This window comes from Panthera pardus, unplaced genomic scaffold (assembly GCF_024362965.1).
Source record: "Panthera pardus isolate Hobbes unplaced genomic scaffold, ASM2436296v1 HiC_scaffold_17, whole genome shotgun sequence".
Classification (NCBI taxonomy): domain Eukaryota; kingdom Metazoa; phylum Chordata; class Mammalia; order Carnivora; family Felidae; genus Panthera; species Panthera pardus.
Window position 1 is genome coordinate 21787511 of NW_026526732.1, and position 12685 is coordinate 21800195.

At 38.6% G+C, this 12685-nt stretch overlaps 1 protein-coding gene across 4 annotated transcripts in view; it reads right to left on the reverse strand.

The window, feature by feature from the left end:
• The window catches only part of UTRN (utrophin), a 487285-nt gene that overhangs the window by 313888 nt on the left and 160712 nt on the right, over window positions 1-12685 (reverse strand). For all 4 annotated transcript variants that reach the window (XM_053904408.1, XM_053904406.1, XM_053904407.1 and 1 more), the window contains exons 27-32: window positions 11534-11668; window positions 9573-9722; window positions 8124-8285; window positions 7559-7687; window positions 6693-6866; window positions 4846-5001 (exon numbers count right to left, since the gene is read on the reverse strand). In XM_053904408.1, coding sequence (XP_053760383.1) covers window positions 4846-5001; window positions 6693-6866; window positions 7559-7687; window positions 8124-8285; window positions 9573-9722; window positions 11534-11668 — 906 coding nt within the window. The remainder of the gene's footprint in view (window positions 1-4845; window positions 5002-6692; window positions 6867-7558; window positions 7688-8123; window positions 8286-9572; window positions 9723-11533; window positions 11669-12685) is intronic.

Here is a 12685-nt window from a genome sequence, read left to right on the forward strand (position 1 = left end):
GAATTAAGCAGTTTCAAGTTGTAAAGCTTTTACCTATGCATTTATCCTTCTCCCTCTTAGATATTCAACCATTCCCTCTCAATAGGATTATTCCCATCAACTATGAAACATACTCAAGTCTCTCATGGTTTTTAAAAAAAAAAGCAAAACTCCCTTCCTTGGCTCCAACTCCCCTAAGATCATCCTCTCTCCTATCTTTCCCTCACCAGTCCTCAAAACCATTTTCTTACCTCCCTCACATTTCTTACCTCCTCCCATTCTGGCTTCTGTCCCTATCACTTCACAGAAAAGGCCTCTGCTAAGCTCAATAATGACTCCAAGGGCAACAGATCTAAATGGACATTTTTTAATGGACATCATATTTAATGTTCAAGAATTCAAAACCAGTGCCTACGCTCATTCTCAAAATACCCTTTGTCCCTGGCTTTCCTGTCCCAGAACTCTCCTGGTGTTACCACTTCTTGCTACTGACTGTAGTTTCATAGATGCATATCTCGTTTGTACCATGTGATCATCTTAAGTGAAATGATTACCATAATCAAGCTAATTAATGCATCCATCATCTCCAATAGTTACCTTTTTTTGTAGTGAAAACACGGAACATCTACTCTTTTAGCAGATTTCAAGTATACAATTATGGAAAACAGTATGGTGGTTCTTCAAAACATTAAAAATAAAACTACCATATGATCCAGTGATCCTACTTTGGTGTATATATCCACAGGAAACAAAAATCAGTATTTTGAAGAGGTATCTGCACCCCCATCACCCACCCTCCCCTCTCTCCCACTCCCTATCAACCCTCAGTTTATTCTCAGTTTTTAAGAGTCTCTTATGCTTTGGCTCTCTCTCTCTTTTTTTTTTCTTCCCCCCCCCCCCCCACCATGGTCTTCTGTTAAGTTTCTCAGGATCCACATAAGAGTGAAAACATATGGTATCTGTCTTTCTCTGTATGACTTATTTCACTTAACATAACACTCTCCAGTTCCATCCACGTGGCTACAGAAGGCCATATTTCATTCTTTCTCATTGCCACGTAGTATTCCATTGTGTATATAAACCACAACTTCTTTATCCATTCATCAGTTGATGGACATTTAGGCTCTTTCCATAATTTGGCTACTGTTGAGAGTGCTGCTACAAACATTGGGGTACAAGTGCCCCTATGCATCAGCACTCCTGTATCCCAGGGTAAATTCCTAGCAGTGCTACTGCTAGGGTAGATCTATTTTTAATTTTTTGAGGAACCTCCACAATGTTTTCCAGAGCAGCTGCACCAGTTTGCATTCCCACCAACAGTGCAAGAGGGTTCCCGTTTCTCCACATCCTCTCCAGCATCTATAGTCCCCTGATTTGTTCATTTTGTCCACTCTGACTGGCATGAGGTGATATCTGAGTGTGGTTTTGATTTGTATTTCCCTGATGAGGAGCGACGTTGAGCATCTTTTCATGTGCCTATTGGCCACCTGGATGTCTTCTTTAGACAAGTGTCTATTCATGTTTTCTGCCATTTCTTCACTGGATTATTTGTTTTTCAGGTGTGGAGTTAGGTGAGTTCTTTATAGATTTTGGATACTAGCCCTTTGTCTGATATGTCATTTGCAAATATCTTTTCCCATTCCATTGGTTGCCTTTTAGTTTTGACTGTTTCCTTTGCAGTTGCCTTGGCAATTCTAAATAGTGTGACTGTCAACATGAGGGTACAGATTATCTCTTCAATGTAGTCTTTTTGTTTCTGTCGGATATATACCTAGAAGTGGAATTACCAGATCATTGGGTAGTTCTATTTTTAATTTTTTGAGGAATCTGCATACTGCCTTCAACAATGGTTGCACCAATTTACATTCCCACCAGTGGTGCACAAGGGTTCTCTTTTCTCCACATTCTCTTGGGAATTATCTCTTTTTGACACTATTCATCTAACAGGTGTAGGGTCATATCTCACTGTGGCTTTGATTTGCATTTCCTTCATGATTAGTCATGTTTGAGCACTTTCTCATGTACTTCTTGATCCACTCTATGTCTTCTTTGGAACAATGCCTATTCAGGCCCTCTGCCCATTTTTCATTGGATTATTTGCTTTTTTGCTATTGAGCTGTATGAATTCTTTATATTTTTTTATATTAACCCATTATCATATATATGACTTGCAAACATTTTTTTTTTTCCCATTCTGTAGGCTGGCTTTTCATTTCACTGATGGTTTCTTTTGCTGTGCAGGAGCTCTTTGGTTTAATGTAGTCCCACTCAATCACTTCTCGGCCTTTTGGCTAAGATCAAGTGTGCTGTAATCCCACTCATTTATTTTTTATTTTGTGGCTCATATAGGCTTTTCTTTCACACTATATCCTGTCCCTAGACAATCTCATCACTGAAAACTTTAATTACCATCTCTATGCAGATGACTCATAAAATTCCTAGCGTCAGCCCAGATATATTCCCCAGACTTGAATAACTTTGTGAGTGTCTGATATATTTAATTCATTCTCACAAAGGCACTTAAAATGTGAACATGCCCAATACATGCTTATAATTCTTCCATGTTTCTGCCTTTCCTTCCAGAGCCTCCTCCCAATTATGGCACCATGATCTCCCATGTAACCAAGCTAGAAACCTAGGGGTCATCCTTTATCTCCCTCTCCCCTGTACTCCCACATCTAATCCATCACCAGGTCCTACTCATTTCACTTCTTAAATATGTCTGAGTCAATCCTCCCCTGCCACCTCCACTGCTCCACCCTAGTTCACGCCACCGTTTCTCAGTAAGAGCGCGACAATGACTTCCTAACTGCTCTCTTCACATCCATCCCTGCCTTTATCCAATTCATCCACCAAACCGCAGTAGGTGACCTTTTAAAAGCAAATATACGAGCTTGCTCTTGAGATTCAAACCTTTATCACAACTCTAAGTCACTCGTGTGCTCGTCTCGCCCCTCACTCCAGCACCACGTTCCCTATCCTTGCTGTCTCTGCATTAGCCACACAAATGTACCATCTGCCTCCTGCCACAGGGCCTTTATACATAGCATTCCATCAACCTAGAAGACTCCTCCGCTGCTTTCAGGAGGCTATTCCTACTCATCCTTCAGATCTTGGCTTATGCACCACTTCTTCAAGGAAGCTTTCGTAACTCCAGACCGGGCCAAATTGCTAATTACCTGTACTCTTCAAGCACCATACACATTCCTTCATAACACTTCAGACTGCTAATGTGGCATTACTTTGTATGACTACTTGTTTAATGTTTTCTTCCTTCACTACCCTAAGTTCTAGCAGACAAAGATAATTTATGTTTTTGCTCACCACTGTATCACTACTGCCTCTGTGATACCTGACACACAGTAAAGTCTCAACCGTGTTGAATGAGAAAATGACTTAACTCTAAAACCATGGTTACAACTAGAGAATTAATATTAAAACCAGCAACACCACCACTGCCATCCATAAAATGCCTAGTTGATGAATAAATACAATAATATTTGATTAAAAAAAAAAAACTTCAGGTGTTTAATAACAGAAAGAAGCTCTACACTATGTGCTCCAGATGTGCAGTGTGTCAAAATGATACAAACATATCACATCAGCAATTTTATCTTGCAGAAGTGAAGTCAAAGTTGTCCAGGAAACATATGCACTGCTCATTCTTACTGATCTGAAAATGATAACAAAGTTTCAGCTAGTGTTCTCGGGGCTGATGTAGAAACTTAGGTAATATTTAATAATCCAAGAAGGACCTAAAATATTATCTAACCCAGCTTTCCAACATTGCCAATAAAGTTTCACTTAAACATGGTGGTCATTGTTTTGTTTTGTTTTGTTTTGTTTTGTTTTGTTTTCCTAACTTCAGGGCAGAGTTCTCAATAAGAGAAGACATTAAACCTGCTAAATATAGTTATTCAAAATAAATGACCAAAAATTCCCCCACAGATTCACTAAGATGCCCAAATTATAGGTGTTTCTTGAAAGGACTTTAGATCCTGATAGATTAATGTGAATTTCCTGTCACTTACTATTTATCAGAGTCTTGACGTTTTAATATTTCTCAGTAGACTATTCAATTCAGAAATCCAAGGAACAGTAACTTGAGTTTATAAAGGGGCTATTATTATTGGTAGAGTTCTTGTAGAATAACTTATGAAATGTGACTACCATTGAAAATATAAAAGGGGCGCCTGAGTGGCTCAGTCGGTTAAGCATCTGACTCTTGGTTTCAGTTCAGGTTATGATCTCATGGTTCATGAGTTCGAGCTCCACTTCGGGCTCGGCACTGATGGTGTGGAGCTTGCTTGGTATTCTCTCTCTCCCTCTCTCTCTCTCTCTGTGCCCCTCCCCTTCTCATGCTCTCTCTCTCAAAACAAACAAACAAACAAATAAATAAATAATCTTAAAACAAAACAACAAAAAAAATCTAAAAATGAGTCTGGATTAAATATTAAAAGCAAATTTCTATACAATCATTCATCATTGTAATATTTATTAACATACAGATCTATCTATAATAAAAAATACTGGAATAATTGAAAACACTGTTATTGGGGTGCCTGGGTGGCTCAATTGGTTAAGCATCTGACTTGGGCTCGGGTCATGATATCACAGTCTGTGAGTTCAAGCCCCGTGTCAGGCTCTGTGCTGATGGCTTCAGATTCTATGTCTCCCTCTCTCTGTCTCTCTGCCTCTCTCTCTCTTTCCCCCACCCCCTCAAAAATTAATAAACATTAAAAAAATTTAAAAAAAAAGAAAACACTATTATTAGTGCTATAAAATTCAAACATGCATTCCCCTAAGAGTAAAATTTTAAAATACATAAATGAGAGCGAAACAGGCTAGCACTGCAGCTGCCCTTACCTGGGCACCCAGGTCATTGTAGAGAATCTTCAGCGAAGTCAACTGCTCATCCATCCCCTTGGGGTTGTCAGTTTGTTGCTTCTGGACAATGTGCCTTCCTGTTTTGATTACAGTCTCCACTTCAAGCTTGACTTCACTCAAAGTTTTATAGAGTTTCTTTAAAAGAGAGCAAGGCACATTTTACACACTGTGGTGAAAAGTTGCTAATTGGAAACATTTCAAAACACAGCTTCCACAGATTGACAGCTACAAAGTAATTATGGAGATCAAAGGGCTTTATCTGCCTCAGATTTGGTTCAAAGGAGGAGAGAAATGAAATCAAGGTTGTATTATCTTTTTAAAATCAGATAAGAAAATAAACTAATAGAGATTATACTTATTTAAAAAACGTCAAACGTGTGTTTTCTAGGTTCATGAAAGTACTGAATAATAAAAACATTTTTCCTGCATAAAATGGAAAAACATTAAGACTAAAACATGAATGTCTATCATTTCTTAAATTACATTTTTAAAAATCATAAATGCTCTTACTAGAATGAAGCTAACACTGGCCATATTTCTGGCTGTTGACATTTGGAAGTATTAACATTAACTTTTTTTCTTAAAATTCTCTGAAGTACCAGTCTACCACAATAAGCATGCATTACTTATAGGATGAAAAGATGTATAAAAATTCAATATAGCAAGAGGTATGTAACTTTAAGAAACTGGAGTGATATAGGTCAAATTCAGAGGCCTCCTCATCCTAGTCACTTGAAACTAAAAACTTTTACCTGGGCAAGTTCTCTTGTTTTTGTCACTCATGATCTTGACCTGAAACATCTCACATGGCATTGTCACATAGTAACAGACCAGTGGACTGAGTTACATAAGGTCAAGGGCAAGGCTTGCTCTTTTGCTCTCTGTATCTCATTAAATAAATAAATGCTTACACATATACTCACAACAGACACACACCTGTACTTATACACACACACACACACTTATCCTATTTGTTCATCCTTCCACACATTTCAGTTTTCGAGTATGCAAACCTGCAGTGTGCAATACACATGGAGAAAGCAATTTTGAAACGCACAAACTCCCCCAGACTTTTGTCTTAACCGGGGTCATCTTAAGCCTCCTCATGACTCTCCTGAGGAGAAGACTAATTCTAAGATTGTATACACTTAGCCACATTATTTTTAAATTTCTATTCAACTGAGTTATAAAGTTCTAGACTAAAATAGTAATAACGCCTTATAAATAATTTCTTGTCTTACATCTTAGGCTTAAACGTCAATTTAAAATTCTACTTTCCTAGAGAATGGTTTTTTTATGTTATAATATTCCTGACATCCATTCTCAGTATAATTTTGTCTTTCATATTTTAGGCTTAAACTTTATAAGTTAAAATTTAAAGTTTGACTTTCCTTAAAAATGATTTTCTTTTACATTGTAATATTCCTAACATCTATTCTAAGTACGGTTCTTCTAGCTGACTCAAATTTATCCTTTAGAATTTAGCTTATTAGTCACATTCTGCCAAAACCTTCCCTAACTTCATACTCTGATTAAGATGTGTTTCCCTTGTTTTTTAAATCATGTTATATGCATGTCTATTCTAGCTTATCTTGTTATATTGTAATAATTGATTTTACTTTCTCCTACCTGTCTGTCTTATCTCTTTTAATTTCTTTGAAGGACAGGACCACACTTCTTATTTTTAACCTGTTTTTCACTATCACTCTGTATTCTTAGCTCAATATAGACTAGCAATTATTAATAAACCATGTATGTAAGCACTAGGTGAAGCCATAAGAGCAGCTGGAAAACCCAGTGGACACATTATCCACCGATGACCTCACCATACACTTGTCCAGATGGTTCTGTATGACATCAGGATCCACATCCTTCACATCCAGAACATGAAGCTCTGCTTTCACACAATCCAGGATACGCTTGCAATCAAGCATGCGCTGTTCAAAGTTAGCAGGCTTCTGGAAAAGCTGGAACTTTGTAGACACCTCTCGAAGTTTCCTCTGTTTGCATAAATGGACATAATAAGCAATTCGCAACAGAACGGCAATCTGTCTCAGCAGACGGTATTAGCACAACACATACTGCTGAAAAGCTGTAGGAAAAAGCAGCAAGACAAACATTCCTTAAAGGAACTGAGTGAGGCTTCCCAATCACCTGAGTGAACTCCACAGCCCACTGTCCCGAATTACTTGACAGTGCAGAGGCTGAAGATACAATAAAAGGCGAAGCTGGCCTCGCTGGAATGAAAGCTTCACAAATTTTCTCACCTGTTTGAAAACTGTAGTTCAGGAGCCTAAAACTCAGAGTGCCCTTGACCACAAGCTCAGAGTCCAGGTCAATCTCACCTCCATCACTAATGGACTCTCAGCAGTGCTCCATCGCGGGCTCTCAGCCAGCCCAGTGCACCAGCCACACCAGAACCGACAGAGGCTTGCGTTCATGGAAAAATCTATACAAAGGTAACTTCTAAATCTAGCTTGCTCTCTCTTCTCAACTCAACTATAAAATCAGATTCAATATTTTGTTTCTGCTGCCCTTCCGGGGATACAATGCACCTCCAATACATCACTCCCATGCCACTGTTTACGTCATAAACAAAGAAGACCAAGGGCATCCAAGTAATCAGCTCTTTCCAATTTTTCTTTATGCCCAACACATCAAAAAGTGGAGGGAAGCTGCCTGCCCTCTTCACCTGGAGTACATCCATCTGACTTCCTCCCCTGGCGTTCCTGCCTTCTGGGGACGTCGGAGGCTGGGAACGTGCATTTTTTCTCAACTCCTCCAGAGTTAACTCATGGGCCGAGATCTCTGCTTGGATTTTCTACAAAGAGATTAGAAAGGGGAGAATGTCTTTTTTTTTTACTAAAAGTCCCATAGAGTCACACAGTACATAAGAATATGCTGACCCCTATATAGGCTTTAGTAAGTTTAATAGTAACACAGGCCCCCTGAATTGCAGGACTACCGTGGGGGGGACACACTAAGGTCTTCGCATTTGTCACTTCTAGTGTTCACCACTTATTTATAAAGAAGGAATTTTCCAACTTCATAACTATAATTTTACAATGATGATCGTGTGCCAGGGTCTCACACAGAGACCAAAAGAACTCCAGAACCCAATCCTGCTCCGTGAGGAAGGTCAGCCTCTCTCACTGACTCGGTCTGGAACGGCAAGGGGGGCCAGTTCTCTCGCAGGTGAGGAGACAGTTACACATGCCTTTTTTATGACTCAAAAGCCCTCAAATCCACAGCAGTACCTGAGCTTCCTGAGGAACCTGGAAGGCATCTATCCTGTCAGTCAAGTACGTTGTGAGCTGTTGGTCCAGCTCCCCTAAGCTCTCTTGCAAGACCTGAAGCATGTGGTCAGTTTCCCGCAGGACCTGGAGTTGCTTTTCCAAGGAAATCTGCTTGCTCTCTGCCTACATAGGGGGAAAATTGAATCATTAGTCACTCAGCACAAAGATAAAGAGCTGAATATAAGGAAACCCTTATGTTCTGGCCACCAAGAATAGAAAGAGGCTATGAAAGCCCTAGTGTAAAACTCTGGCCTACGTTTTAAATAAATAATAACTAGCAATGATAACGGTGAAAAGATTCTTCTAGTAACTGATCCATCTTACAGTGAATTATTAATTTTTACTTCTTTCTATATACAATGATAAAGTATAAAAATGCTCTTGAGGGCACTAGGCTAAGTGAAATGAGTCAGAGAAAAACAAATAGCACGCGATCCCACTTATATGTGGAATCTAAAACAAACAAAACACCAGCGCGTAGATACGAGAACAGATTGGTAGTGCTAAGAGCGTAGATCTTAAAAGTTCTCATCACACACACAAAAAAAATTGGGACTATGTAAGGTGAGGGATGTTAGCTAAACTTATTGTGGTGATTATGTCACAATGTATATAAATATCAAATCATTATGTTGTGCACCAGAAAGTAATATAATGTTATATTTCAATTATACCTCAATAAAAAAAGAAAGAAAGTAAAGATATCCCACATAACACATTAAACAGAGAACAAAAATGTCACTTATTACAAATTTAGGGCATTTTTAGGAATCCTCAATAAGCCTACCAATAACAGTATAAAATAGAGCAAGAATGTCTATCAGTAGAATGAATATGTAAATCTCTTTTTGTCCAAAGTGTCAAGTTCTACAGATTTACATATATGTTGAACCACTGTCTACTGCACTTTTGGAGTAAGCTTGATGCTATTCATAACCTAAGCATCAATCATTATTATTTAGTATGTGTTCAAAAGCATGTAATATATCCATCCAAACCTCCTAAAAAGAAACAATCTCTTTTCTCTACTTACCGATATGAACATGGATGTTGTGATACATTCAGGATAGGTGTCTAAGGGATTAGGGCATTTTATAATAGCAAATTATGTCAAACGTGGATGGTCCTAATATTTACTAGTATAATATGAATTATAATACTTATGGCTATAACATGATCCTTAAAGGAAATTAAATAGTCCGTAAGTAGAAACAATCTCAAAGACAGATTTTTTAATCGTCAAGTTCTGCTTCCCTTGAAGTATTAGGTCTACTCTTCGCCACTTGGCATTTCAAAGCCATAAACACATCTATTAATATTGGTTATCAACTCTTCCTCTTGGTATAAGTTCTTGAGGTGAGCTCTATATCGTAACACCTAATCAACACCCCTGCGTGTCCCAATTCTTACCAAGTGACTCAGTTCTTCGTATCGACTATTAAAAGCCTCCAGTTTCTCGCTGATTATATCATCAAGAATCCCTCCATCAATCAGAGTCTGGCCAAGTTCTCGAATCTGAGTCCGATTATCTGCTGGATGTCGCAAAACAGATTCCAGAGACTAGACGGGAAAAGAAAAAGTACACGCATTTACTGAGGCAAAATATACCAAGGATCGTAAAATGTCTACTTTTTTAAACAAGTAATTTCATTCTCTAGAAATCTATGTAAGGAGCAAGATTAAAAATGAGGCAGATGATTACATAAATATCCATCATGGTATTAATAAATATGTAAAGTTGAAAACTCAGTATGAATGATGATCCATGTTACTATAATTGCATAAAAATAATTTCAGTAATTATTAATTACATGGGTAAAAGTTCATGGTGTGATGCAAAGTTTAAAAGCAGAAGATAATACCGTACAAGCAAAATTATCTCAAATTGTTATTGATTATATTACTAAAGCAGGTACTCATTTTTCTACAACATACACAGAAAGCTAGATGCTATTTTATGTACCCACTTTATATACATAAATCTAATTAGTTATATGGGCTAAATATCATTCCCATATTACAATGGGAAAACTGAAGCTCACAGAGGTTAAGTACAAAAACACACAGTAAAAAGACCTAAGGTTCCAATGTTATGACGCTATAGGGTTTTACCCATTACTATAATGTACTGCCTTCCAGGGTGGATGGATTTTCAAAAACTAATAATTAGGAAGAAATATGCCAAAATGTTTAAAAATGCCTACCTTGTTTTACATATCTCTCCATTTTCTTTATTTCTAGAATGCAGGTGTTTTAATTCTCATGTTAGGAAAATATGTTATGTCTTTTAAAGTTTACTTACTTTGAGAGAGAGAGAGAGTGCGTGCCTGTGCATGCCAGCGGGGCAGGGGCAGACAGAGGGATAGAGAGAGAATCCCAAACAGGCTCCGCACTGTCCACCCAGAGCCTAATGTGGGGCTTGAACTCACAAAATCATGAGATCATGACCTGAGCCGAAATCAAGAGTCAGACCCTTAACTGACTGAGCCACTCAGGTGCCCCAGGAAAATCGTTTTTAAAGTACACTTTCCATATTTTTTTTTTTACTCTCTCCATCTCTCCATCTCTCACTCTGCTATCTTATTTGAGAATCAATCTTTTTTCTCCAGCAAACAAGCATCTGGCTCTTGGACTTTAGGTACCACATTTGACTTGTTTCTGACCTTCAGTCCAGTCACCCACTCAATTACCACACTGTGTCCCTTCAGTTTTAAAAGGAAAAATACCTTCTTCCTCTTCTTTTATTTTAGGCAAAGCTACCCTCTTCACATTTTAATCCATTGAAGAAATAGTTATTAAGTTATCGTGTGTCACACACTGTGCTGGTAACTTGGGAACAATGAAAAAGCAGGCACATTTCTTGGTCTCATAGAGCTCAAGCCTAGGCCTGGGGACAACCTCCTAGGACAGGATCCCAGGCCTCACATACTGACCCCTCTAACCTGTCCCCAGCTTTTCACGTCTAAAGAGAACAGAGCAAGAGCCATTGAAAACACCGTGGTTGCCACTGTCCAATGAGCAAAAATAACTTCATGAAGAAACAAGAGAACAATTATCCTAATAACACGAGGCAGAGTTTTATCCGGGGACTGGCAAAAACAAGCTGGAAAATCATTAGGGTGTTTACTAAATGTACTAATGTCTAAATGTACTAATTATCAAACAGCTAACCACCCCACGAGGCTGAGTTCATGGCTCACCATAATCTAAATATACATGATTGTATAAATACTTCAGACGACGGAAGTCACACTGAACGCTACCAAGAAAGCCGATGTGTTTGTCCACAGAAAGAGCCATGTTCCTCATGTGAATGCTCATCTGGCCTCATGGCAACAAAGAGAACCAGCACCCATAACACGGGTTCCCACCTCCAGTGCTTCATTGACGGCATCTGTCTTCTCGGGCAGTGCCTCTGTGCTCTTCATCCGCTCCTCCAAAGTGCTCAGCCAAGTGGTCTCCAGATCCAAATAGTGAAGCAGTTCAATCCAGCAAGACCATACCTCCTGCAGTGGGCAGGAAAAAAGTTAAATTGTGTAAGAAGTCATTTAAATATGCGATGTATCTCTAGATACGTCTTTAGGAACTGATGAACATGGAATTTCAACTAAGTGAAAAGAAATAAGACTCTTCAACAAATCGTATCAGGCCAGTTGGTGGGGGGGAGGGGGGGGTCGTGGGACAAAGAGAAATGGGTTGCCTCCCTCTGTACACTAAAAAAAATTCCAAGGATCTGTTCAAATGCCAAAAATAAAACTATATAATTAGTAGAAGAAACCAGGAGGGAAACATTATTAGTTTGGGGTTTTTTTTTAATAGTGAAAAGAAATAAGATTCTTCAACAAATCGTATTAGGCCAGTTGGTGGGGGGGAGGGGGGGTCGTGGGACAAAGAGAAATGGGTTGCCTCCCTCTGTACACTAAAAAAATTCCAAGGATCTGTTCAAATGCCAAAAATAAAACTATATAATTAGTAGGAGAAACCAGGAGGGAAACATTATTAGTTTGGGGTTTTTTTTAATAGAAAGGTAAGAAGTACTCATAACTGCAACACTTTTTAATAATTATAGAGGAAATTAGAACTCTCTGAGGTCTATGCTATTCCAACTCAGAGCTAACTGATATAACAATTTGCAGTATACTCTTCCCTATTTTCTCCTAAATTCATATGTATGTGTCTATATATGAAGAGAGTCACATCTGAATCAAATGGAGTTATACTGTCTCACTATCTGAGTTACAATCATTTATTCCCCATTCCTATGGGGAATTTGGGGGGCAGGGGGATAAATTTACACTCCATTTTCTAGAAGCAAAATTATGAGAGGAAGTGCCCCTTCATCTATAGGAAGAGCCTATGTAATTGATAAATTTAGGAGAAAGAGTTCCGCAGGGAGCCTCCTGAGTTGATTCTCTTTCAGACCCACTAAGAGAAAGCACATTCCAGCGCGTACTCCCCAGGGGGTGTGTTTACCAAGTCAGGGGACAGCAAGTTTTTCTATAAAAAGCCAGACAGTAAATATT